The sequence below is a fragment of the Squalius cephalus genome (genome assembly GCF_949319135.1).
Source record: "Squalius cephalus genome assembly, chromosome: 23".
Taxonomy (NCBI): Eukaryota; Metazoa; Chordata; class Actinopteri; order Cypriniformes; family Leuciscidae; genus Squalius; species Squalius cephalus.
Genome location: NC_137144.1, coordinates 21,060,039 through 21,085,162, shown reverse-complemented (window position 1 = coordinate 21,085,162; position 25,124 = coordinate 21,060,039). Strand labels below are relative to the sequence as shown.

Sequence of the window (25,124 nt, the reverse complement as noted above, 5' to 3'; positions counted from 1 at the left end):
ATACTACACTCATACTTTATATAGAACATACTTTTTTAATGATTGCAAAGTTGCTTTGTTCAAAATAAGTATACATACTCAAGAGATTATGCGATTTCAGACGCAGCCCTAGATATATCCTCAAATAATTTTTATTAATGCTTTTTAACTTCTCTTCATGTTCTAGCATCATCTAAAGGTGATTATTCCTCTGCTTCGAGTGAGTAATTTGTTTTAAATATTACTTTTGTATTATTATCATATCAGAGTGCAGTAAAGAGTAAAATGTATTGTTTACAATCACAGTTGATTACTGGATGCTATAAATATTATATTTATTTTATAATTTAATAATGTATTAGTTTTCATTCGCACATTCTGTCGACTAATCAAAATTTTATTTCATTTTCAGCATCTGAAGAAAGCATTGACTCAAAATCAACACATGAAGCAGAAGAGGAAGTTACACAGATGAGTGAAGCATTAAGTAAATGAATGAAGAACCTCTTCCAATTGTAAAATTAAGATGATTGGATTAATGTAAAAAGTAAAAATAGTAACAGTAATAACTCAGTACATATTCAATCTTGTGATGACAAACAAATCTTTTTTAACATTTTCTACAGATGTTCATTGCATTGCCTGCATCGCATTGCTTCTGTAAAGAAAATCATTTAGACATTTATGCCATTCATTAAAATCCCAAAAGTATTTCACCATACACTGTAAAAAGATTATTGTTATACATTTTACAAGAAAATACTATTTCAGTTTTCTATAATGTTTAATTCAGTGTGTTACTTGCTGTTTCTTTGTATTACTTGTGACATTTAATAGCAATTTCTGAATAGAAATGGTTTCAAAGTAAATCCTATACACCCTTTTTTCAGTGTAGTAGCCAATGAATTCAGTTTCTTTTTGCAGTGAATTTTAACCAGCTGTTCCCAAGGTTATTATTTAATTAATTCATTTTTTGTATTTGTGCTCACTAAAATGATTTTATTTTAGCAGCGTTTGAATTGTGTTTTCAAAAATGTATGAGGAAAAAACAAAGAAAATGCAATTTTTAAATAGATTTTAAAGCATTTAATTGAAAAAGACAATAAATAAGCAATATATACAAATGTAATCAATAGAAAAATATGTTATCTGATAAATAATTACAAATAATGAATGCAACAAACAAATAAAGTCTTGCTTTTGGCGTATCCTCTCTGTGTTCTTCATTGATAAAACTGATGGCTGTATGTAGCATCATGTGTTGTTGTGCAGGGAAACTGTTAAAAGAAGAAAAAGGGGATTCAGCACACAATTAAATCACCGTGCAACAAACAAATAAAACTCTTTATTATTAAATAAACATTCAGTATCAGTGTAAAGAAAAGCCTCCTTACCATATAGGATTGTGCATCTCTGAAGTGTGAAGTAGAAGGAAAGTTGTTTTCCAAGTGTTGTGTTGAATCACTGAAGGCTGTGAATGTTGGACAGTTATTGTCTGATATTGTCTTTGCATTGTTTCGCATGTTAGCCTTACATTCTGACTTTGTAATAAATCTGATGTCATGTGGTGTTCATCTTTGTCTTAAGTGTTACAGTTTCTAATATAGAAAAGAAAAGCTGATTTTTTCAAATTCACACACTGAAAACATGGCACATATTTCTCTTAAGATTATTTACAATGTTTTACACTTTGCTATCAGCTGGTACCTAGCGTTCACGCCATGAGTCCATTCACTACGACTGAGCTCCATTCAGTCACTCAAACTACATTTGTTACATGCTTGTAATATGGTAGTTTATAACTTGACTGTTGTCTTGGTTTTACACATATCAACTAAATCTGTTCATTGCTATTCACTTACATTCCACATTCTTTGCTCAGTTGTTTTGTATTGCTACAAATAGTCCATTAATAGTCAATGCATATTTATAAGACCGGCCACACACCTCAGTCATCATGGACAACAAACTAGACGTCACTGGGTAATGGGACTGGAGGCGAAAACTGAAATGAATGTTAAATCATTCAGTGAGTCTATATAGAATAGATCTGATGATTCACATAAATACAAAAGGTATTTTAATTCATGATGCAATATTACATATTTTACTTTTATTTTATAGCTATATATATATATACATTGTGTCTGTTCTTTGATCATGTGTTGAACAAAACAACCTAAACAACACATGTACACAGTTCTCAGATGTTGGTTAGTGGTAACATATGCAGGTAAACAAATAAAATCTGTCATCTTTTTTAGTAAGTTTTATTTTGATTGTTTTTTGTTACAGTTTTATTCTTTTCATCGACTCACAAACAATGCAATATTAAGTGAATGTCTGGTGTTTGAAATAATTATTAAAACAGGGCTTTGGCACTCAACGAGAACAGCCTCAATATACAACTCGACTGGTGAAGACCAGTGAGTTCAGCTCTCATCCAATCTGAAACAGACAGCGACGTTACATGATGATGAATACAATATGGAAACATCACAAAAACAAAACAAAGCCATATTATGCAATTGGTGATGACGACACCTATAAATTCCTATTACAGTTTAAAAAATGATATTCTTGAAGCAGCTGCTGACTTATGTTCAAGAATAATCAGAACAAACAATGTCAGCATAACAAAGAACTAAAGATTTCTGAACTGGATTTTATTCAAATTAAGGATGAGAGAATACTCACACCAGGCTAACATACATTTTAATAGGCCACAGATACATTTGTAGAGGTTTATTTTTCAGACATTGTTGATAAAACACTGCAGTACAAGTCAACGAATGACAGCTTGGCTAATCAAAGTATTCAAATACATTTTAAAGGGGTCATATAATGGTACATGCACTTTTACAAGTTGATTGTACTGAAATGTGTGTTGGCAGTGCCTGTACACAACCATCATAAAATGATAAAAATCCATCCAGTGTTTTTTTTTTTTAATCTTCTTATATGTTTTCCCCTCTCTCTAATCAAGCTGTTCGATTTTGTGACGTCACAAAATCGATGCCCCTCCCACGATGGTTGATTGACAGCATGTCGTGAGCGAGCTGTCAATCATAGCACGCGCCAACCGGCGCGTTCATTGCTGATAGCTGGAGCACTGAGCAGAATGGCGTCTAAGCGATTGTGGTGTTCTGTTCTTGGGTGTAATAACGAACACAGCCGTCATGCTGATGTTCCTAAATCCGTACAGCTGAAGACGTGGTGGCTGAGTTTGTTTTCAAAGGGAATTCCCCACGATCAACATCAATGCGTTCATGTTTGTGTGAATCATTTCACCAGACTGCTTTACAAACGAGGGTCAGTATAAAGCTGGTTTTGCTAAGAAGCTGCTCCTGAAAAAAAGGATCTCTCTATGGCTCTGGTACCTATTCGTGTTCTTGCTGCACCTCCAGAAGAACTGAAGTGAGTGTAATGTTTTATTAACCTTTATATTAATCTTTATATTAATTTTTGCAAATCGCTTGCTGCACGCTTCACGATGAATGCGGCTATTTTTACACTCAGGGTACATTACGGCATGTTTACTATGTATGACGTTATCAATATAATTCATGTTTATAATAAACAACGCGTTATGGTTATTGTGTTATTGTGTTACAAACATAGACTGTAAAAAATATGGACAAAGCGTCTGTGACGTCACCCATAGACTTTCTGAAGAACGGTTTTGAAGCCGTTTATGGGGGGTATGGGCGGCGCCATCTTGGAAAATCTTGGGAAATCCTAACCCCGCTTACCTTCTGGCCAATCCATATATGGGTAAAGGACGCAGCGCACGTCACTCAGCTCGCTCTGCTACTCCGGTTATTATCTCTGTATATTTTAGGCAACGAAATATGTTATAAAACACCATACTAACTCTTTTCGTTTCATTTAAAGAAATCTTAAACATTATAGCCACACAAATGTGGTTCAGTCAACGCGTATTGATTATATTCATGTAACGTTTGCCTATTTATAACAAAACGAAATATAAAACACAAACCTGCCTCTTTTCGTTTTAAATATAATATAAAAATATTAAACATTTTAATATGGTCCAGGCAATATGTGCATTTGTACTAAACAACAGATTTTGCAGTAAACAACATTATAGATCATCTTCGTTGTATTAAAAATTAAAATGACAAAACTCAACCCAGTCTCTTTTTGTTAAATTTCAGTTTTATCAATATTAGCTATTATAAAAGTATAAGTAAAAGGTACAGGAAGATATACAAATAAAGCAAACAATTCAGTCAAACATACAAAGTCAGCGCTAGTCTACCCATACAACGGTAACGTATAGCTTATAAAGTTATGAAACTTCCCCTCAGCCAAAACGATTGGCCAGGGAACAAATTATAGATTCACAAGACCAAAAATCGCCCGTTAGATATACACAAGACGAATTATATCTCATGTTTAATCACTACAGAGACGCCAGAGTCAGCGGCAAACGTCAGAACGATTAGCCGAGGAAAGGCTGTTCCAGGCGGGGTACATGAGCGCCGAGCGCCCGGTCATCGCTGGATCTCACAACCTGGATAATATTTTCATAAATCTTTATAAATAAACCACAGATTTGAGCTTTAAACAACTACATTCTCGCCTGAAAAACTCTTAAAACTACATTTCATGATTCAAAAACAGTAGTATTATATTTCAACTGTATTAAAAAATGGCGCTTCTTATGTTGTCATTCTCCTTGGCGCTGCCTTATCAGCTGTCAATCAAGCTGTCAATCAAACTTAACCACGCCCTTATTTGTCATACATTTTATATATCTAAACTAACGAGTTAGAAAAAAATTCACCCCCCTCGCCGTTGTCAGGCACTCGGAACCTATCGAAAAATACAATAAAAGTCCATGGGACCAACCTGTAAAAACATGAATTTATGCTGTGAAAACGGACATTTTAACATGGGGTCTATGGACATTTGTTCCCTTTTGGGACCTTCCTCTAGCGGATTTTCGATGTATTGCAGTTTTTCGCACTTCCGGGTAGGCTTCATTTTTCAGATTAAAATGTTGCCGCTTGGTTACAAACGGTGTATGCACAGAACAGAGGGGCGGGGTGAGCAAAGCTCATTATCATTTAAAGACACATGCAACGGCGTGCTGAAAACAGAGCTGTTTTTGACCAGGTAAAATGAGTGTTTTCTTACAATACTAATGAGAATTTTTAATTAAAGTATATTACAAACTTTTAATTTAGACCCTAAAGAATCATATTAGCTTGTACAAAAATTACATTATATGACCCCTTTAAAGCATCACAAAAAAAAAAAAAAAAAAGCTCAACACATCAAAGAGTAAAAAAACACTGTATTAGCCTGGACTAGCATGGTTACTCGCTCACTCATACTCGCTCAGGCAAAACAGCTCATTTGATTTATCATATTACACAAACTATGCATTGCAATTTGAGAAGTGTGCACTAATATTTTCAGTTCTATTAATATGAACTTTGTCTCAAGGACACACCTACAATAGGGGAAATTTAATGACTATTCATGAATATTCATGATTACTTCACCCACTGGAACAGTATTTCAGGGGAACTGAATACAACACAACACCTGAACACCGGCTTGTGAAAGACTGAAACTGCTGACAGCCTAACTCAGTTTTTCACTGATAGGCTGCTGCTCAAGGAAATATTTTGCACTCAAAGTTTTTCTTACAAGACTCGCGATATTTAGATTCACATGCGAGAAGAGAACAAGATGATCAAGTTATTTGTTTTTCTGTGCGTGCTTTCAATTCCAACATCTGTTTCAACAGGTAGGGTAAAGATTTCGGATTTGCCGAAAAGCAAAGTAGATTTTAGTTCATATTCATAGACCTTGACAGTTTAGATCTCAGCATTGTTAGCAGTCATTGTTTTGTTTTGGTTGATGAAATTAGACTGATTACCATTTGGTTTTATTACATTATAGCCTATTTTAATGATAATTATATTCAATATTTCAGATTCTCACTCTTTATGGGTCCTTGTAACATACATTAAAGGAAACACTCCATTTCCTGAATATATTATCACAATAATGTTGGATGACATGACAATGGGATACTATGATTCAGAGACGATGACTTACTTTACAAGAGGAAATACTACAAATGAAGATGCTCTGTATAATCTGGGTGATAATACTGGTATAAGAGAACATTTGTATGCGTATCTTGTGGATAGATCAAGTCACAGAAATAATACAGATAGTAAGTTAATTTGATTAAATTATTTTCTTTAAAAGACTGGACGATTGAGTCTTTTTTGACATCTTCATTCTCTGTCCTAAAAGGTATTGAAGTTTACCAAGTATTAGGTCTTTGTGAACTGTTGGAAAAAGACAAACCAGGACATTTTATCATCAAGATAGCATTTAGTGGCTCTACTTCAGAAGAAATTAGATATTTTGATGGCAAGTTTACATATAAAGGTCCTTTAAAAACTACAGAGCTCAAGTAAAGAGGAAAGGTAAGTCTCCAACATGCTTCTCTTATTTTATTCAATATAGAAATTAGCTAATTACTTTGAACAAATACATTCTAGTCTTATAAAAAGACAGGCCTGCATTTTTCCTATCTTGAACAGTGAAACCGCGAGTCAGACTGATCAAGAAAGCAAACTCAGATTCTGGCGGGTTTCGTGTGAGTTGTTTGGCAACAGGATTTTACCCTTGTCACATCAACCTGACCCTGTTCAGAGATGGACAGCCTGTATCTGATCATGAGATCACTGGAGGAGATCTGCTGCCCAATGGTGACGGGACGTACCAGATGAGGAAGAATCTGGAGATCAGTGCAGACAAACACAAATACAGCTGCTCTGCCACACACCTCAGTCTGGACAACAAACTGGACATTGATTTGGGTAATAAGTGCACATGAGACTAGTGCACATAATATATCTGATAAATTCATGTCTTTGTGACCTTATTTGTCATATTTCAGAGTATCCAGGGGAAACGTTTGAGTCAGTGCCTTCTTCTGTGCTTGGGGTTTGGATACCGGGGTTGGTGTTATTGACAGTGGCTGTAATTATATGGATCATTTTATGGAGAAAACGGCATTCAGGTAATACAAGAAATTAAACCGTAAAACAAGACGATAAGGGATAGTTCCTAAATGAGATGACATATAAAGATAATTTTGTAAATAATAATGTGGTTAATATTTTTTTAAATGATTAATGTCCGTTTCTTAATTTCCTGTGTTTTGTTGTTGCTTCCTCTAAAGGTGACTACTCCTCTGCTTCTAGTGAGTATTGTCATGTGCTCATTTTGTCATTTTTATTGAAAAGAATATTTCCTAACTATCTGAACTTCCTTTTCAGCAACGGCAGATTCATAAGGTTTATAGGTAAAATAACATGATTGGCTTAAGAAAGATATAACATCCTTGGGTGTGTGTGTGTGTGTGTGTATTTTTTTTTTTTTTTTTTTTTGTGAGAATTTATTTTACACAATGTGAAAATATGCTAAATTGGATCTTTGTAATTACTGAAATGTTGTTAAAATGCTCTTACATTTATTATGTAGTATGTAGAATTAGCTACTGTGTAAAACTCCTGTTTAAAACTGTTAATGTCTATTTTATTTTCTCATTTTACATTACTTTATATGTTGTGGCTCATTTTTGTGCTAACTTCAGTCAATATGTGATTGTTCATCCAGATTACTTTTCTTTTAAATAGCTCTTCTAAATAAAACTAAGCCTTGCAAGTAAAATACAATTTTAAACTTATAATGTACAATATGTTACACAATGTTTGTTCATCAAAACACACAATAAATGTTTAGATGTTTGTTCTTTTCCCACAATTTTTCTAAGTATTAATTTATGCAACAGTAATATTTTCACACTATTTCAATGTTTAAAGTAACCTTCATACATTTTAATTTTTCCACCAATTTGTGAAAGTGAAAAATAAATATACTTAAATGTATTTTAAATATATTTATTTTATGCTAAGTATACTACAAATACATTTACATATTTATGTAGCCTACTTAATATAAATACCCTGCAATTGTTCTTTTAGAATACTAAATTGGTATACTTAAAGTCTGCTAAATTGAAACAACTAATTTTGTACTTAGTGTAGTTTAGTTATCCAGAAATAGTGCTGAAGTTCAACTAAAGATACACTTAATTATTTTTGATTGTGCTAAAGTGAAACTATTGTAAGTATAATTAATTAATTGAACACAAATTAAACTATTCAAAGCCATGTGATTCATACAATTACCTTCCTCATCTACAAGATGAACAACAGACCAGATAGCGTACCTCTAAATGGAAACTTCTATGGTCCTTCATTTAATTTTTTTTGTCTCTCGTATATCACACCGTCTTGTTTAATAAAACGTAACTGGCGCCATCTTGTGTCTCAGTTATCAAGTGCAGTAAAATTAATTATTACAAAATATATATTTTTGACCCCAATAAAAAAAATAATACTCGCGAATTTATTTGATTAAAAGTCAATAGATTTTGTAATCTTATTGTCTGGGTTTTAAGGCTACTGTCTCACAGCCATTTTGTTTCTTATTATGATCAACATTTAATTTAATTTGTTTGTTTAATTTATTCTCGCAGTTTCTCATTCATTTTCGGTGCTGGTGTTCATATTAACGAACAGACAAACGAAGCGATACTTTATATTCCATGAAGTTGTAGGCTATGTGTGAAATGAAGTTTTTATTCCCCCGCCCTCATCATGAGTAATAGCTCTACGTTCTGAAAAATAGGTAAGCCTACTTGAATAACTCGTTCCTCTTCTTGTTTCTGGCTCAGCCTATGGGTCTTTAGAGAAGAATAGCCATGTTTTAACAGCTAGAAAAGATGAGCAAATTATTCGTTTTTCTATGCGTGATTCTGTCAGCTCGAACAACTGTTTCAACTGGTAGGATTCAATTTGATTTGCATTTTTAGGTCTAGGTGCAGTTCATTTAAACAGGCGTGTATTCCGTCAATTTATTTAACATGTTACATGTTTCTCAGATTAGCCTGCAGTGTCAGATATGAATGTAGATTATCAAACACAGATAACGAAGTAGCCTATAGGCCTACCGTTCTGTACCGTTTAGACAACTAAAAGCTAGATTGTCTCAAGTGTAGGCTAGTCAGCATTTGCTATTTAGCTTAGAAATATATATTTTTTTGTCGAGGACATTCAAACTACAATCCGGCCTCTAGTTCATAAGTGCCAGAGGAGAACTGGCCCCCGACTGAGCATGGGTTCTCCCAAGGTTTTTTAGCGCAATTTTCCACCGGACAAAATTGCGATTGTTAACTCATGATTTCTGTTCTGTCTGTGCGCACCAATCTTGCACTTCTATCTACTCCTCAACCAGACCCCCTAGAGACTTCGGGTTTTCGGCATTATGTTAAGGAAGGTCTAATCTCGGGAACGCACAAAAAAATCCAGGAAAATATTTAGGCTACTATCTCTTAGTGTTGTGATCCCATGAGGTGAGAAAATTGCGCTAAAACACTCACCGAGTTTTTATTACTTGTTTTTCTCCATTAGGTCACCTGGAGTTTTAGGACACCATTAGGTCATGGAGTTTTTCGGTTCCTTGCCACTGTTGCCTTTGTCTTGCTCAGTTGGGGATATTTAATTTTATTTTATCAATCAATAAATTCCACTAGAAACAAACCTGTATTATTTTAATTTAATACTGTGAAGCTGCTTTGATACAATCAGTATTGTGAAAAGCGCTATACAAATATACTTGACTTGACTTGACTTGGCATTCGTTGTTTTGGGATTATTCAAAAATTAAAAGTGAAAAGTCACAGATTTATAGATTGCCTTTGAAAAAGCAAATGTATATATATTTATCGAGTCTAAAACAAATATGTAACTAGATAGATGTTTTCATAAAGCTTACATAAAATCAGGCGGGGTTAGTCCAGTTTAGTGCTGCATTTTCCAGTCATACATGTACAGCTCAGAAACAGTTTGTCATTGTCACTGTTAAAGGGATAGTTCACCCGAAAATGAAAATTCTGTCATCATTTACTCACCCTCAAGTTGTTACAAACCTGTCTGAATGTCTTTCTTCTGTTGAACAAATTTTGAACAATTTTTTTTTTAAACATTTCATATTTTGAAAAATGTCAGTAACCATACAGTTTCTGGGCTCCAATGACTTCCACCACAGTATTTCCCCCCCATACTATGGAAGTCGTTGGAGTCCACCAACTGTTTGGTTACCCATATTTTTCAAATTTCTCCTTTTGTGTAGCCTGGAAATCCAGACCTAAATCTAAAAGATTAATGGTCTGGCGTCGACTAATGAAAATCGACCAGCTCGAGGGGCGGCACCAAGCATGCATTTGAAAATCTCACTGCATGCAATTGGATGACACTATGACCAATCACAACAATAAACCCCATATGCTTAGCTACCAGTGGAGCTAACTGGTAGATTATACTCTTAACGTATCCGGTCGGCAAAACAGCAAAAATGTCCTTCTTGCAAAGGAACGATTTGAGCGCCGTCTTCAGTTCCTGTTTTAGATGAAAACCCAAGTCTAACTCATTCATTGTAGTGGCCAAAGCCATTTCAAACAACTGGTATTCATCCATAGCCATCTTGCAATGCTTACTAATGACTTCGACATCACAGCGCTGTCGTCATCTATTTAGCTCGTCTCTGGCCCGCCTATTTCAGATACACCAATGTGATTGGTGCAGCTCAGATAGAGGGGCATATTTAATGAGCATCATTACTCGACACCAGAGTAACTCGCTGAGCAAATTCAACTTGTGCTCTCGCGAGAACTCTGGATTACCAGGGTACCTTTTTTGTTCATCAGAAGAAAGAAATTCATACAGGTTTGGAACAACTTTAGGGTGAGGAAATGATGACAGAATTTTCATTTTCGGGTAAACTACCCTTTTAAGGTTAAATAAAATATTTAAAATCAGGAATAAAATCTGACAACTATGGTATAGTAAATTTTACTAATTACATGTATTCAATATTTTATTACCTGATCCAGAGTAATGACTCTGAAAAAGGCGAGTAAGTCAGGACTAACATTTTTCTTTAAAATTTTAAACATTGACTGACACAAAGTGTTTTTTTACGTAATAGTCTCTATTTAATGTTTACTGGAAAATAAAGAGAATTTTCAATTTCGCAAGAGATAATGTCCCCAAAAGTATTTGATACTAATATGTTTTGTCTTTTATCTAACACTTATTTTTATTTTTTGTTGTTATAATTTCTCACAGGTTCTCACTCTTTGTGGTTGCTTGTAACATACATTAAAGGAGAGACACCATTTCCTGAATTTAGTGTCACATTTATGTTGGATGACGTCACAGTTGGCCACTATAATTCAGAGACGAAGAAATACATTCCACGAGATAATACTACAAATGAAGATGAGATCGTTTCTTACATCTTTTATGCAATGAGGCATGATTTGCAACCTTTCCATATGGAAAGACTAACATTTAAAAACTATACAGAAAGTATGTTCAGTTGGTTAAAATAAGGAATTTTGACACAGACAGTACATAATCATGGGACCATGACAGGCTGTGTCACTTTTCTCCTGACAGGTCTTCAACTTTATCAGGTGATGAGCCATTGTGAGCTGTGGGACAATGATAAGCCTGGACAAATGATTTCTAAGATTGCTTTTAGCGGCTCCACTACAGATGAAATGCATTTGTATGACAACAAATTTACATATGACAGCCCAAAAGAAATGGCAACACTATCTCTGGAGCTTTTCAAGTGGCGTCATGAGACTATAAACTACCCATCTTGCATAGCAACTCTCAGGTATTACCTTAAAAAGAGAAAATCTCAAGTGAATAAGAAAGGTATGTCTTCTCACAAGATTTAAAAAGATTTGAGCCATTAAGCTTTTGTGTAAAATACAATTCTTTGTTGCAACAAAGTAGGAATTTCATGCATATTTTTTAACTAAAGACAAGACAACATCAGAAAGTGTCTTCTCCTTAATAGTGTTCTATGAAAAGGTATAACAGATATTTTTCTTCCGCAGTGAAACCGCGAGTCAGACTGATTCAGAAAGCAAACTCAGATTCTGGAGGGTTTCGTGTGAGTTGTTTGGCAACAGGATTTTACCCTCGTCACATCAACCTGACCCTGTTCAGAGATGGACAGCCTGTATCTGATCATGAGATCACTGGAGGAGATCTGCTGCCCAATGGTGACGGGACGTACCAGATGAGGAAGAGTCTGGAGATCAGTGCAGACAAACACAAATACAGCTGCTCTGCCACACACCTCAGTCTGGACAACAAACTGCACGTCACTTTAGGTAATGATTTGGTTTTGAGAAAATAATAAAATCTCCCCGTAGTGTTTGTCATTTGTTTGTGTCCTTTTTAATGTGTTTGTTTTTAGAATTTGATCCTGGTGAACCATTTAAATCAGTGATTCCCTCAGTGCTGATAGTTTTGGCTCTGCTGTTGGTGTTTGGGACCGGAGCCGTCATATATAAATACAGGAGGAGACGAGCAGGTAGGATCTACTCTGGAAGGAATGAAACATACCTAGACTGCATCCGAAGTCGCACATTTCCTTACTATACAGTAGTGGCAAAAAACAGTGACAAAAGAAGTATGTGCAAAATAGAAGAGTATAGGCAAAAAGTACCCGGATGACCAGCGAGATTCTGAAGTGCACATATAATGGACACTTTACTATCCCATGAGGCCACAGTAGAGGATTTGAGAATGGCGTGCAGTGAAACAACTCAACTGACGCTGGCAGGTCACGTGATCCAGATTACATTCACTCATACTATATATAGAACATACCTTTTTAATAGTTGCAAAGTTGCTTTGTTCAAAATAAGTACAAACTCAAGAGAGTATGTGATTTCAGACGCAGCCCTAGATATATCCTCAAGGAATTTTTATTAATGCTTTTTAACTTCTCTTCATGTTCTAGCATCATCTAAAGGTGATTATTCCTCTGCTTCGAGTGAGTCATTTGTTTTAAATATTATTTTTGTATTATTATCACATCAGAGTGCAGTAAAGAGTAAAATGTATTGTTTACAATTACAGTTGATTACTGGATGCTATAAATATTATTTTTATTTTATAATTTAATAATGTATTAATTTTCATTCGCACATTCTGTTGACTAATCAAAATTTGATTTCATTTTCAGCATCTGAAGAAAGCATTGACTCAAAATCAACACATGAAGCAGAAGAGGAAGTTACACAGATGAGTGAAGCATTAAGTAAATGAACTAAGAACCTCTTCCAATTGTAAAATTAAAATGATTGGATTATTGTAAAAAGTAAAAAATAGTAACAGTACTAACTCAGTACATATACAATCTTGTGATGACAAACAAATATTTTTTAACATTTTGTACAGATGCTCATATAGCATTGCCTGCATCGCATTGCTTCTGTAAAGAGAATAATTTTAGACATTTATGCCATTCATTAAAATCCCAAAAGTATTTCACCATACACTGTAAAAAGATTATGGTTATACATTTTACAAGAAAATACTATTTCAGTTTTTCTACTAATGTTTAATTCAATGTGTTACTTGTTTTTTCTTTTTATTATTGGTTATTGGTTAAATTTACTAGAAATTTCTGAATAGAAATGGTTTCAAAGTAAATCCTGTACACCCTTTTTCCAGTGTAGTAGCCAATGAATTCATTGTTTCTTTTTGCAGTGAATTTTAACCAGCTGTTCCCAAGGATATTATTTAATTAAGTCATTTTTTTTATTTGTGCTCACTAAAATGATTTTATTATAGCAGCATTTGAATTGTGTTTTCAAAAATGTATCAGGAAAAAACAAATAAAATGCAATTGTTTCATATATTTTAAAGCCTTTAATTGAAAAAGACAATAAATAAGCAATATATACAAATGTATTCAGTAGAAAAATATGTTATCTGATAAATAATTACAAATAATTAATGCAACAAACAAATAAAGTCTTGTTTTTGGCGTATCCTCTCTGTGTTCTTCATTGATAAAACTGATGGCTGTATGTAGCATCATGTGTTGTTGTGCAGGGAAACTGTTAAAAGAAGAAAAAGGGGATTCAGCACACAATTAAATCACTGTGCAACAAACAAATAAAACTCTTAGTCATTATTAAATAAACATTCAGTGTCAGTGTAAAGAAAAGCCTCCTTACCATATAGAATTGTGCATCTCTGAAGTGTGAAGAAGGAAAGTTGTTTTCCATGTGTTGTGTTGAATCACTGAAGCCTGTGAATGTTGGACAGTTATTGTCCGATATTGTGTTTGTCATGTTAGCCTTACATTCTGACTTTGTAATAAATCTGATGTTATGTGGTATTCATCTGTCTTAAGTGTTACAATTTCAAATATTGAAAAGAAAACATGGCACATATTTCTCTTAAGATTATTTACAATGTTTTACACTTTGCTATCAGCTGAACCCCAGCGTTCACACCATGAGCTCCATTCACTACGACTGAGCTCCATTCAGTCACTCAAACTACATTTGTTACATGTTTGTAATATGGTATAGTTTATAATTTGACTGTTGTCTTGGTTTTACACATATCAACTATATCTGTTCATTGCTATTCACTTACATTCCACATTCTTTGCTCAGTTGTTTTGTATTGCTACAAATAGTCCATTAATAGTCGATGCATATTTATAAGACCGGCCACACACCTCAGTCATCATGGACAACAAACTAGACGTCACTGGGTAATGGGACTGGAGGCGAAAACTGAAATGAATGTTAAATCATTCAGTGAGTTTATATATAATAGATCTGATGATTCACATAAATACAAAAGGTATTTTAATTCATGATGCAATATTATTTTACTTTTTATTTTATAGCTTCAAACCATGATTAATCTTGCTTCTAGTGAGTCTTCTTCTTTTTCTTTCGGCTGCTCCCATTAGGGGTCGCCACAGCGGATCATCCGTCTCCATACCACCCTGTCCTCTACATCTGCCTAAATACTTTTACACCAACTACCTGCATGTCTTCCCTCACCACATCCATGAACCTCCTCCTTGGTCTTCCTCTTTTCCTCCTTCCTGGTGGCTCCATCCTCAGCATTCTCCTACCAATATAATTTATGTCCCTCCTCTGCACATGTCCAAACCATCTCAATCTCGCCTCCCTCACCTTGTCACCAAAACGTCCAACATGCGCTGTCCCTCTAATAAACTCATTTCTAATCTTGTCCATCCTCGTAACTCCCAACGAAAACCTTAACATCTTCAGCTCTGCTACCTCCAGCTCCGCCTCCTGCCTTTTACTCAATGCCACTGTCTCTAATCCATACAACATCGCAGGTCTCACCACAGTCCTATAAACTTTTCCTTTCAATCACTCCTGTCACTCTTCTCCACCCACTTCACCCTGCCTGCACTCTTTTCTTCACTTCCCTAACACACTCTCCATTACTTTGCACTGTTGACCCCAGGTACCTGAACTCCTCCACCTTCTTCACCTCTTCACCCTGTAACCGCACCACTCCACTGCCCTCCCTCTCATTTACGCACATGTACTCTGTCTTACTCCTACTGACTTTCATTCCCCTCCTCTCCAGCACGTACCTCCACCTCTCCAGGCTCTTCTCAACCTGCTCACTACTCTCACCACAAATCACAATATCATCCGCAAACATCATAGTCCAGGGAGACTCTTGTCTGACCTCGTCCGTCAACCTGTCCATCACCACTGCAAACAGGAAAGGGCTCAGGGCCGATCCTTGATGCAGTCCAACCTTCACCTTGAACCAGTCTGTCGTTCCTACTGCACACTTCACTGCAGTCACACTGTCCTCATACATGTCCTGCACCACCCTCACATACTTCTCTGACACACCTGACTTCCTCATACAATACCACAACTCCTCTCTTGGCACTCTGTCGTACGCTTTCTCTAAATCCACAAATACACAATGCAACTTATAAACAATGAGCCCCAAAAAATGTAATGATCATTTAAATAAAATCATATGTAACACGTTCCTACATGTGCTTACGTGTTGTTAACGCGTTCCCATGGCGACCGGTCGGAAGCGCGAGTAACTGATCGTCTTCCCAACGTGTTGTTTACGTGTGAAGACACGTTGTAACACGTTTTTTATATATACCTTAGTTTAACTTCTTATTCTTCGATTGTATCCTCTAACTAGTCTACATTTGATTACTGCAATCAATGACTGATTTAGAAAGTGATTTAGAAAGTTATGTATGGTGTAGTATTATTAAAGTTAAATAAAGTTAAATTAAGGCTAAATATTATTGACAAACCTGACATGCTTAAACGGTTATTTTGGAAAAACACGATATTCCACATCATTTTTCTCCATCTCCCATTAAATCGGGAATAGATCTTATTGAATAGAAATACGCTGTAGCGTATTCAAATGCAGCAAAAACTGCAATCAGTATCCCATCTGCTTTACCTATAAAAATAATAGGAAATTAATTATATAGGCTACATAAAATATGCTTACCTTTTATCAGACATATTGGCATTTCAAATACAAAGCCGGCCTATATGTCTACTTTATGATACCCTTAAGAGTGTAATGTAACCCAGACTTAATTTCATGAAGTCTCTCGTCTCAGGGGGACATGAGGGAGGTCTACAGGTTTTCTAATAATACAAAGCTTAATGCTAAATCCTGAAGTATCAACAAAAAAGGTTCTTAATATGACAGTTTTTTCAACTTGTCACATTTGTTAGAAAAGTATTTTTTATTGTTTATGTTATAACATTTTCAGTAACAATAATTAATATTGTAGATCTTTCCCCCTGAAATATCCTGTAATTGGACCACTAGGAGGTGCTCTACAATTCATTCACAGGTGACCCCCAAAACAGAAACCCTTATTCTCAGCATAACATAAAATTAACAAATGACAAATTTTATTCACCTCACAAAACAATACAAAAACTCTTGTAGCCCAAGAGTCAGCAGAGTCAGCAAAGTAAATTTCAGAATGAAGATGAAATCATGGTAAAAATGAACAAAGTAGCCTAGGCAATAGATTATATTGGATAATCTTAACTGTGTCTTTCTCAATGTGTTATTACCATGAAAAGTCAATGGCCAACTAATGACAACATGGTCCATGGCATTGAAGACTTTGAAATTAAAAAGCCTTTATCTTATAACTTTTAACTCTTACTTGTAAAACAATCAGTTTGACAAATAAAAAAATAAAAAAGGAAAAATACAACAACATTAATTAAAAGCATACCACTGTAGCCTATACAGTTACAATAGGTGAGTCTGGTGTTTGAAACATTAGAGTCATGAAATACACAGAAAGTCATGATATAGCCTACAGGTGGCAACTTGGTCAGTTCATCACTTAGCCTACAATAGGCCTATTCAGGGAAGTGCAGGAAATGGTTGAGTATTATTTTAGGTATAACATCTGTAGGCATATTTAGTGCCTATCATGTCCATTTATAGCCTTTACACATCAGCTTGTATACTTGTATGGTTAAAAAGCTGCAAATTCGAAGACGCTGACGTCACGTCAGGTTGTCACGTGGGTCACCCGTTTGAAAGTTCAAGACGTTCGGAGACGTTCGATCGGTCGGTCGGTCGTTCGGATGTTTGATTTTGGCACGGAGTACCCGCCATACATATAAGGAGTTCCACTCTGATCTACGTCATTAGATCCACGATCGAAAAAAAAACCAGCCGAAACTTGCACCAACCCGGAAGTAAGATTTTCGGCACAGAAATTCTCCGTTATTCGTCCAAAATATTTTTTTTAAACTTTGCCCATGTTTAGCATGAGAATCCATCTCTTTAACAGTGTAAACAACTCTGAATACATGAAACCCCATTGTACCCCCCCCCCCCTTTAAACTGCCTGTTGCATACATATGCAAACGTAGCCTACTAAATGCTATGAGTTAGTCATACAAATTAACAAAACATTTCAGCTACACAGAAAGGAAGTATAAAACTAAAACTGAAGTATGTATGTCAAGATCACAAGATATGCACAAACCTGATTTTCCAGTTAGTTTCTTGAACACTTCGGTCTATGTGCCACATTCGCAACAATATGGAGAAAATTCGGCTGCTTTTTGTGCTTTTACTACCCGCAGCTGCGTCAAAGGATAAGTTCTCAGATGACTGCAGCATAAAATGTATTATTGCCTTCTATATTTTTCACAAGTTGTTTAGTAGTCAAACAAATAACCACAAAAACTGACTCTATTTCAAACTTTCTCATATAAGGATGTTATGAGATGTTATAATCAATCATAATCTTTTCATGTTGTATTTTGAATATACAGTGTGTATGGACATAATCTCAAGTAACATTGATATAGTATGTGTACCCAAACACAAGACACCAGACCGACATTTTTAAAAGTCTATTGAACATTATGCTTTATTTACAGGTCAAAATACAGAATAATACAGTTCCATTGACTGTTTTGGTTGTTGTTTCTCACAGGCAGTGTTAACACGGTTTCTACACATAACAACTAACTAATTTAAACAATGAACATAACAAAAAATAACACTCATACTTACAAGATCGAAGTAGAAATTTGAAGGTTTTCAGAGTGTTGCTCGCCCGTTGCTCTCTGACAGCAGCCTCGTGTAAAATAAAATTGAAAATGGAGGATATGTGTATCGCGAGATCTGGCTAAAGTGATCTAGTCGCGCAATGCCAGTAGTCCCAGTAGTCATGTCTCAGTAGTGTTTCGATTGTGCCATCTAGCGGTTGAGAAATGCCATTGCATTTGATTTAATTTGAAATGATAGACAGTCATATCGTAGATTGTGTATGAATGTTATGTTTATGTGTGACAGCAAACATTAAGCTGTGTGAGCGAAAACATTTTTAAGACTAATATTCTTATACTATATCGCTGGTCTGAATCAGGGCTATAGCCAAGCCGTACGTAGACCAGATTGCTTTGATTTCGCCAGGTGGGCTAAAGCAGACCGCATATAGCCCGTCCAATTCGGAGCTAAATCGTGACTACAGATCGACCATGTCGTGAAATGACACATTGAACCTTGTAGATATCATTACCAATGCGAACGTGATGAAATATCAACCATTTCATGCACTTCCTGTCAAAAAAACTACAATTAATCAGTTTTGACTAAAAGTGGGCTACAAGCCGGGTCTGAATACGAGCTAAATCGTGGCTACGCACAGCCTACACATATAACATGTAAAATAAAGCAAACCAAACAACTTGTAAGCACAGTTGACTTTGCTTACATGATGGAATATCATACATCTCACAAGTTATTTTGGAAAAAAATACATTCATCCAGATTAAATGTTATTTGGGCTAAAAGTGGCCCAGATAGCAGGCAGACGTCGATTCAACGTTGATTCTTAGTTGTAAAGGTTAGTATCAATCATCAATCAAATTTCAACGTTGGATCAATCTTTATATTTATTACGTTGAAAATAAAACATTGATTCAATGTTGAAATGCGGTTGAATGGCGTGTCTGACGTTGATTCAACGTTAATTCGATGAGCAAAGTGATGTTGTTTCAATGTCAGGAGAGACGTCGTTTCCATGTTGGTTCAATGTCAGTTTGCTATCTGGGGGGTTACACATAGCCAGACTATATCGGGTCTATATTTAACCCAGACGTTGAAATGACGGCTATTGCTTGCTGGGTTGTAGTCGAGTCACCAACTGTCGAGTCCGAGTCGAGTCTCGAGTCCCCGTGTTCGAGTCCGAGTCCAAGTCTGAGTCACCAAAGAAGAGACCGAGTCCGAGTCGAGTCACCATTACCTGAGTTCGAGTCCGAGTCGAGTCTCGAGTCCCCAGTGTTCGAGTCCGAGTCGAGTCATCAAGGTTGAGTCTTTGTTATATTTCAAGACTGCCTACATTTCTCTACTCTGGCACCTTTAAAGAGCTGATATAATTATAAAAGAGGGTCTACATTAAACAAAAATGACACCACTGTGTTGACAATTATAAATAATAAATAAATAAATACAATATAAATAAATAGAAGTGCAGTTTATTAATAGTAGCCTAAATGTTAACTAATGTAGTTAACTAGAGTTTAATAAATGGAACATTATTGTAAAGTGTTACCGATTTGTTATACACCGATTCAGACGTCTCGTGAGTTCGTTGTTGGACAGATGGACACCCAGCTAACACAAATACGTGACTGTTACGTAACTGCAACGTAATCTGGTGACCAAACTTTCGTCGTGGCGACGTAATTAGTTACGTCGTGGCAACCGGAAAAGTGAAATTCCCAGATACGTTGCTACAACGTAACTTTGTAACGTTGTCAGCAGGTAACGGCGACGTCGTGGCAACGTTGTGGATCGACAGTCGTGTATTGGTAACCAGTTGGTCATTTTAGTTTTTAATAATATGGGCGGACATGCAGTGGTCTAATTTAACTTGTCCTCATTGGCCCAAAACTATTTTAGAGACTTTTTCAACGACATATGAACGATATACAGACTTAGAATTTGTTTAATTTAGTTCATTTACTATAGAACAAAGCACAAACAGCAAAAACAGTTTGCAAACAGGTTATACATTTAAATGAACAAGATTTTCCTCAAAAGCTTGAACATCAAACTACTCCTACACATCTTCATTTTGGTGGCCCTAATAACAAAGCAAGAATAAGAAAAGAAAAATGCAAGAAAAAAGAACAGTTGAGTGTTTTCCCATTTAACATTTAAATATACAAAGCAATTAGCACTTAAAGATAGAATCTGTATAAGCAGACAGTTTTGTTTAAAAATCGCTTGTATATTTTTCTAAACATTGTCACAGTTATGTTGTGGCAAGTGCATTATTTCCTTTTAAAATAATTTGATAACTTAATGACATGTATCACTATATTCTATAAAACCTTAGTTTGAAATCATTTTTTTTGTACATTTAATAATACATATTTTGTTTTTCTTCTTCTGAAGTCATAATTACAATGTCCCTTTCTTTTTTTTAACTAGGAAACTAGGCCTATTTATGATTATTCCTGAAGGCAGCATTAAACTCCTAAAATGTCAGGTGGTGGTGCAACTGTCCGAACAAATAAACAGATTAAGAAAACAATTTAAAATGGTGTCTTAATAATAACAAAATAAAAACTATGCCATCATTTTAGGTTTGAAGCCTTTCATATAATTGTTTTTTTATACATATCAGTAGTTTTAAAGCTGTTGAGATAATTGAGAAACTTTTGTCCAGCAATTTGTATATTCTCAAATGTTATTATGAATTTACAAGGTAATAACAGTAAACATGATAATGCATCGTCCAGAGGAGCCTAACTGATCTCTTTGGCAGAGTGAAAAAGTTTGTAGAGCTCTCTCAAATACTGATAAAAACTGCTAATTTCAAGTATGGGTAGGTTGGTGGTACACTTTCCATGTCAGGTGGTACAACTACAATACATAATATTTTTGCTGTACCACCTGACATAAAAACTTAAATTAGTTTAAACACTTTAAAATATCATTTAACATCTGAAAATTGTTTAAACACATTGTCTTCAAGAGTGTTGATGTCATTAGAAATCTTCCCAAGTGAGGCTGGATCCGAACTGGAGCTGCTGTAATCTCTAGTAAAACATGCTGAGCATCCTGAGATAGAAACAAGGAGACAACAGGAGAAAGATTAGCATTGCTGCTGTTCATATTATTTCAGGCAAAAGATGGTCATGTGCACTTTTTACTATTTCATCACGTATAGTGCAAGATTATGAGATGTGTTAATTGAATGCTTGGCTAAAGAGATGTGTCTTTAATCTAGGTTTAATTTAGGATAGTGTTTCTGGGCCCCAAACATTTATCAGGAAGGTTATTCTAGAGTTATTCCCTTACATTATATTGAATTAATAGGAAATCATCTGATTTTAAAAAGAACACATGGCCTAACGAGTCAGCATTTTAATATGTGAATACTATACATTCTTACAATGCAAACGTCCTAAACATTTCTGAGTATTATCAATGTTGAAAACAGTTGTGCTGATTAATCTTTTTGTGTAAACCAATGTAAAAGTTTAATCCATTTTCTTTTTTCTCTCTCCAGGATTCATTGTTAAATAGACCCAACATATACACTACTGTTCAAAAGTTTGGGTTCAATAGAGTAAAAATAAAAAAAAAATCATATTTTATTCAGCAAGGATGCATTAAATTGACCAGAAGAGAGAGTAAAGATTTCTGTTTCAAATAAATGATGCTTTTTTTTCTTTCATTCATCAAATAACCCTGAAAAACACAAAAATATGAAGCAGCACTGCTGTTTTCAACACTGATAATAATCTTAAATGTTTCATCTATGGTTTTAGTTTTACTTATTCACTTATTCATATTGCTCATACAGTGTCACTTAAGTTTGGATGTCAAAACTTTCTTAAAATAAATTAAACAAATAAAAGTAAATGTAAATATGAGAATTTAAAATAACAGATGCATGGTGATATACAGTAGGTGACAAAATAATGTGAGAAAATGGATATGAAGTTATTTAATGAGCTTCCTCACTTCACCTGTTTCCAACTTCTCTGGCAGCAGCTTTCTTCAGAAATATTGAAGTCGTGAAGCTTCCCCTCTGTTGTAGAAGGATTATTTTGTTGCTCCTGAAATCACAGAACTAGTTTTATCAATTTGTGTTTACCATTGAGCTAAGTTTCAGCCAATTTTCACACTCTATGTAAGTTGTAACGTTAAGTGACGTCATCGAGTACGTTTATGTTAAATAAATTAGCTCACTTCCAAACTAACTTATTTTTTACAAAACTATCAAAACCTCTCATCTACCCATAAGATGTGATTAAAATCCTAAACTTTCATATCAAAAGCTCAAGCTATGAAGTTAGCATAACGTTATCTCTTCTGAAAACGGTTGAGATGCTAACGGACTTTTTATGACACTAGTGACTTTTTAAGACACTAAACCATTTCTATAAAGCAAATATTCAACAGAAGCGTGTCAATTACAAGTACGAGAAGTGTCAAGAACAGTTGTGTGTATTATTTGTGTGATTTTAGAGACTAAACTCACCTGAAAGCAGTGAAAACAACAGCGAGAGACGGAGTTCTGCCGCTTTGTCAGTTGCAGTCAGTGGGGCGGTCGGTGACGCGCCGTTTCCATGGCAACTCATCTCCGCTCCAGTGTTTGAGGGCGACTCGAAGGTTCACGCGCACGCCCATTAAAAAGTCAAAGCCACGCAACATTTACAAACATAAACATCTAAAATTATAACCTTACTTGAATAAAATGAACGTATTTCAAACGTACAGTACGGAATACTAAACAAACAATTGAAACAAATAAAATATTTCATAGAAATGCAGTCTGATAAGATGGTAATGAAATTACGGGCCCGTGACGTTGCAGTTCCGTTGCCAGTAAGTCATGAAATTACCAAGTTATTACGAATAGAGTACGTATCTGGAACGTAGTTGGTTATCTTATAACCTTAGGAGGACGTACTGACGACGTTGTGGGTTGGTAATATGATGGTAATGAAATTACGGTCCTGTTACGTTGCAGTTCCGTTGCCAGTAAGTCATGAAATTACCAAGATATTACGAAAAGAGTACGTATCTGGAACGTAGTTGGTTATCTTATAACGTTAGGAGGACGTACTGACGACGTTGTGGTTTGGTAATATGATGGTAATGAAATTCCGAGCATACGACGTTGTAGTTACGTTGTCAGTTGGTAAGTCATGAAATGACCAAAAAGTACGAATAAATTACGTAACTGCGACGTCGTGTGTTAGCTGGGCAGTTGTTTTAACCATTCATTAAAGTGAATCGTTCAAAGGAGTCATTAGTTCGCGAATCGGACGTGTAGCCTACGGCACGCCGTGTGATTATCTCGGCAGTTTAGGACAGGACAAGATTTGTGTCAACACAGAAAACATTTCATCACTAGATAGGTCTTTTCGTTTATTGAAATTGTGGCTAATGTCAGCTGAATGTGCGGAACGCTTTTCAGAGAAGATAAGGCAAACGTTTTTTTTTTTTAATTGTTTCAGCACAATTCACACCTCGCGGTAATTCAGGAGAAAAAATCTCTGAATGATCTACGTGAAACTTCGGTCTTCCGACCTTTTACTATCGTGTCAATTGATTTTGATTAATATTAGAGGAGGGAGCACGTGTTGTTTGAAGACGGTGAGAGCGCGCGCGGCTGGTTCTCTCTGCTCGTTCTTATATGAAGGAAAAAAAGAGATCCCGTCCGGTCTTGGAGCCCAAAACAGGAAAAGTGTAACATCTTATATCAAATTTTAAAACCTATTTAGTCAGAAACTTCATCCAACGTCATTCATTTGATGAATGCTCAAGTCCGATTTTATATCCTCGAGTCCGAGTCCAAGTACGAGTCATCAGTCCGCGAGTCCAAGTCAAGTCACGACTCACGAGTCCTGAGAATAGAGTCTCGAGTCGGACTCGAGTCCAGAGAACAGGGACTCGAGTCGGACTCGAGTCCGAGTCCAGGACTCGAGTACTCCATCACTGCTCACAGGTTCTCACTCGTTACAGTTACTTGCAACTTACATTAAAGGGCAGTCACTCTTTCCTGAATATAGTATCACATTTATGTTAGATGACATCATGATTGGATATTATGATTCAGAGACAAACCTCTACATTGTGAGAGGAAATACAACAGAAGAAGATGATATACATTCAATGAAAATTATCACAAGATTATAAGTGAAGATATGTACATGTACAGAAGAGGACTGGCTTCTTTGATTTAGATAGTTTGTGGATCGTTAGGTAGAGCTCACAGCGGGTGATCGGTCAGAATCACGCAAGATTTCTTCATTGGAAGTATTTATTGAATTTACAACTGCATGATTGAATATGTACATTGATGTGTGGTTCTGAAACAAATAAAAGAAATAAAACAAACGTAATTAGTTGAATACAAATGAATGATTATCATGCAACAAACCTCTATTCGTATTAACTGTATCCTATTATAATAATATAGCAGGAATAATATACAATAATATTGTAACATGGCTGAAACTGGCATTGAAAGAATGAAAAAAAGGCTGTTTTGTGTTTCTAAACAGCTACAACTATAACAAAGAGAAAGAATAAACCATTCGCAATACAATAGCTCCCTCTGCTGTTCGCATAAATAAC

At 35.4% G+C, this 25,124-nt stretch overlaps 2 protein-coding genes and 1 long non-coding RNA gene across 4 annotated transcripts in view; 2 read left to right on the top strand and 1 right to left on the bottom strand.

Moving 5' to 3' along the window:
• The first annotated feature begins 6,078 nt into the window (after positions 1-6,078).
• Positions 6,079-7,798, top strand: LOC307151015 (BOLA class I histocompatibility antigen, alpha chain BL3-7-like). Its single transcript, XM_079858751.1, has 6 exons — positions 6,079-6,196; positions 6,280-6,455; positions 6,573-6,851; positions 6,932-7,054; positions 7,217-7,237; positions 7,314-7,798. Exons 3-6 carry the CDS (start codon positions 6,758-6,760, stop codon positions 7,328-7,330), a joined length of 255 nt encoding a protein of 84 aa, XP_079714877.1. The 5' UTR covers positions 6,079-6,196; positions 6,280-6,455; positions 6,573-6,757; the 3' UTR covers positions 7,331-7,798.
• A 936-nt stretch (positions 7,799-8,734) lies between these two features.
• Positions 8,735-25,124, top strand: part of LOC307151009 (hereditary hemochromatosis protein-like) — a 62,942-nt gene continuing 46,552 nt past the window's right edge. Inside the window, exons 1-7 of one of the 2 annotated variants that reach the window (XM_079858740.1) lie at positions 8,735-8,885; positions 11,229-11,471; positions 11,562-11,828; positions 12,014-12,292; positions 12,379-12,495; positions 12,928-12,960; positions 13,153-13,968. In XM_079858740.1, the coding sequence (XP_079714866.1) occupies positions 8,825-8,885; positions 11,229-11,471; positions 11,562-11,828; positions 12,014-12,292; positions 12,379-12,495; positions 12,928-12,960; positions 13,153-13,235 (1,083 nt within the window). In that variant the 5' untranslated portion in view covers positions 8,735-8,824 and the 3' untranslated portion in view covers positions 13,236-13,968. Of the gene's footprint in view, positions 8,886-11,228; positions 11,472-11,561; positions 11,829-12,013; positions 12,293-12,378; positions 12,496-12,927; positions 12,961-13,152; positions 13,969-25,124 lie in introns of those variants that run through there. The other variant, XM_079858738.1, reaches the window with a different exon arrangement.
• Positions 20,468-23,775, bottom strand: LOC307151018. Its single transcript, XR_013819804.1, has 3 exons — positions 23,020-23,775; positions 22,505-22,594; positions 20,468-21,590 (listed from the first exon to the last, which is right to left on the bottom strand). It is a non-coding gene; the product is annotated as an uncharacterized lncRNA (long non-coding RNA).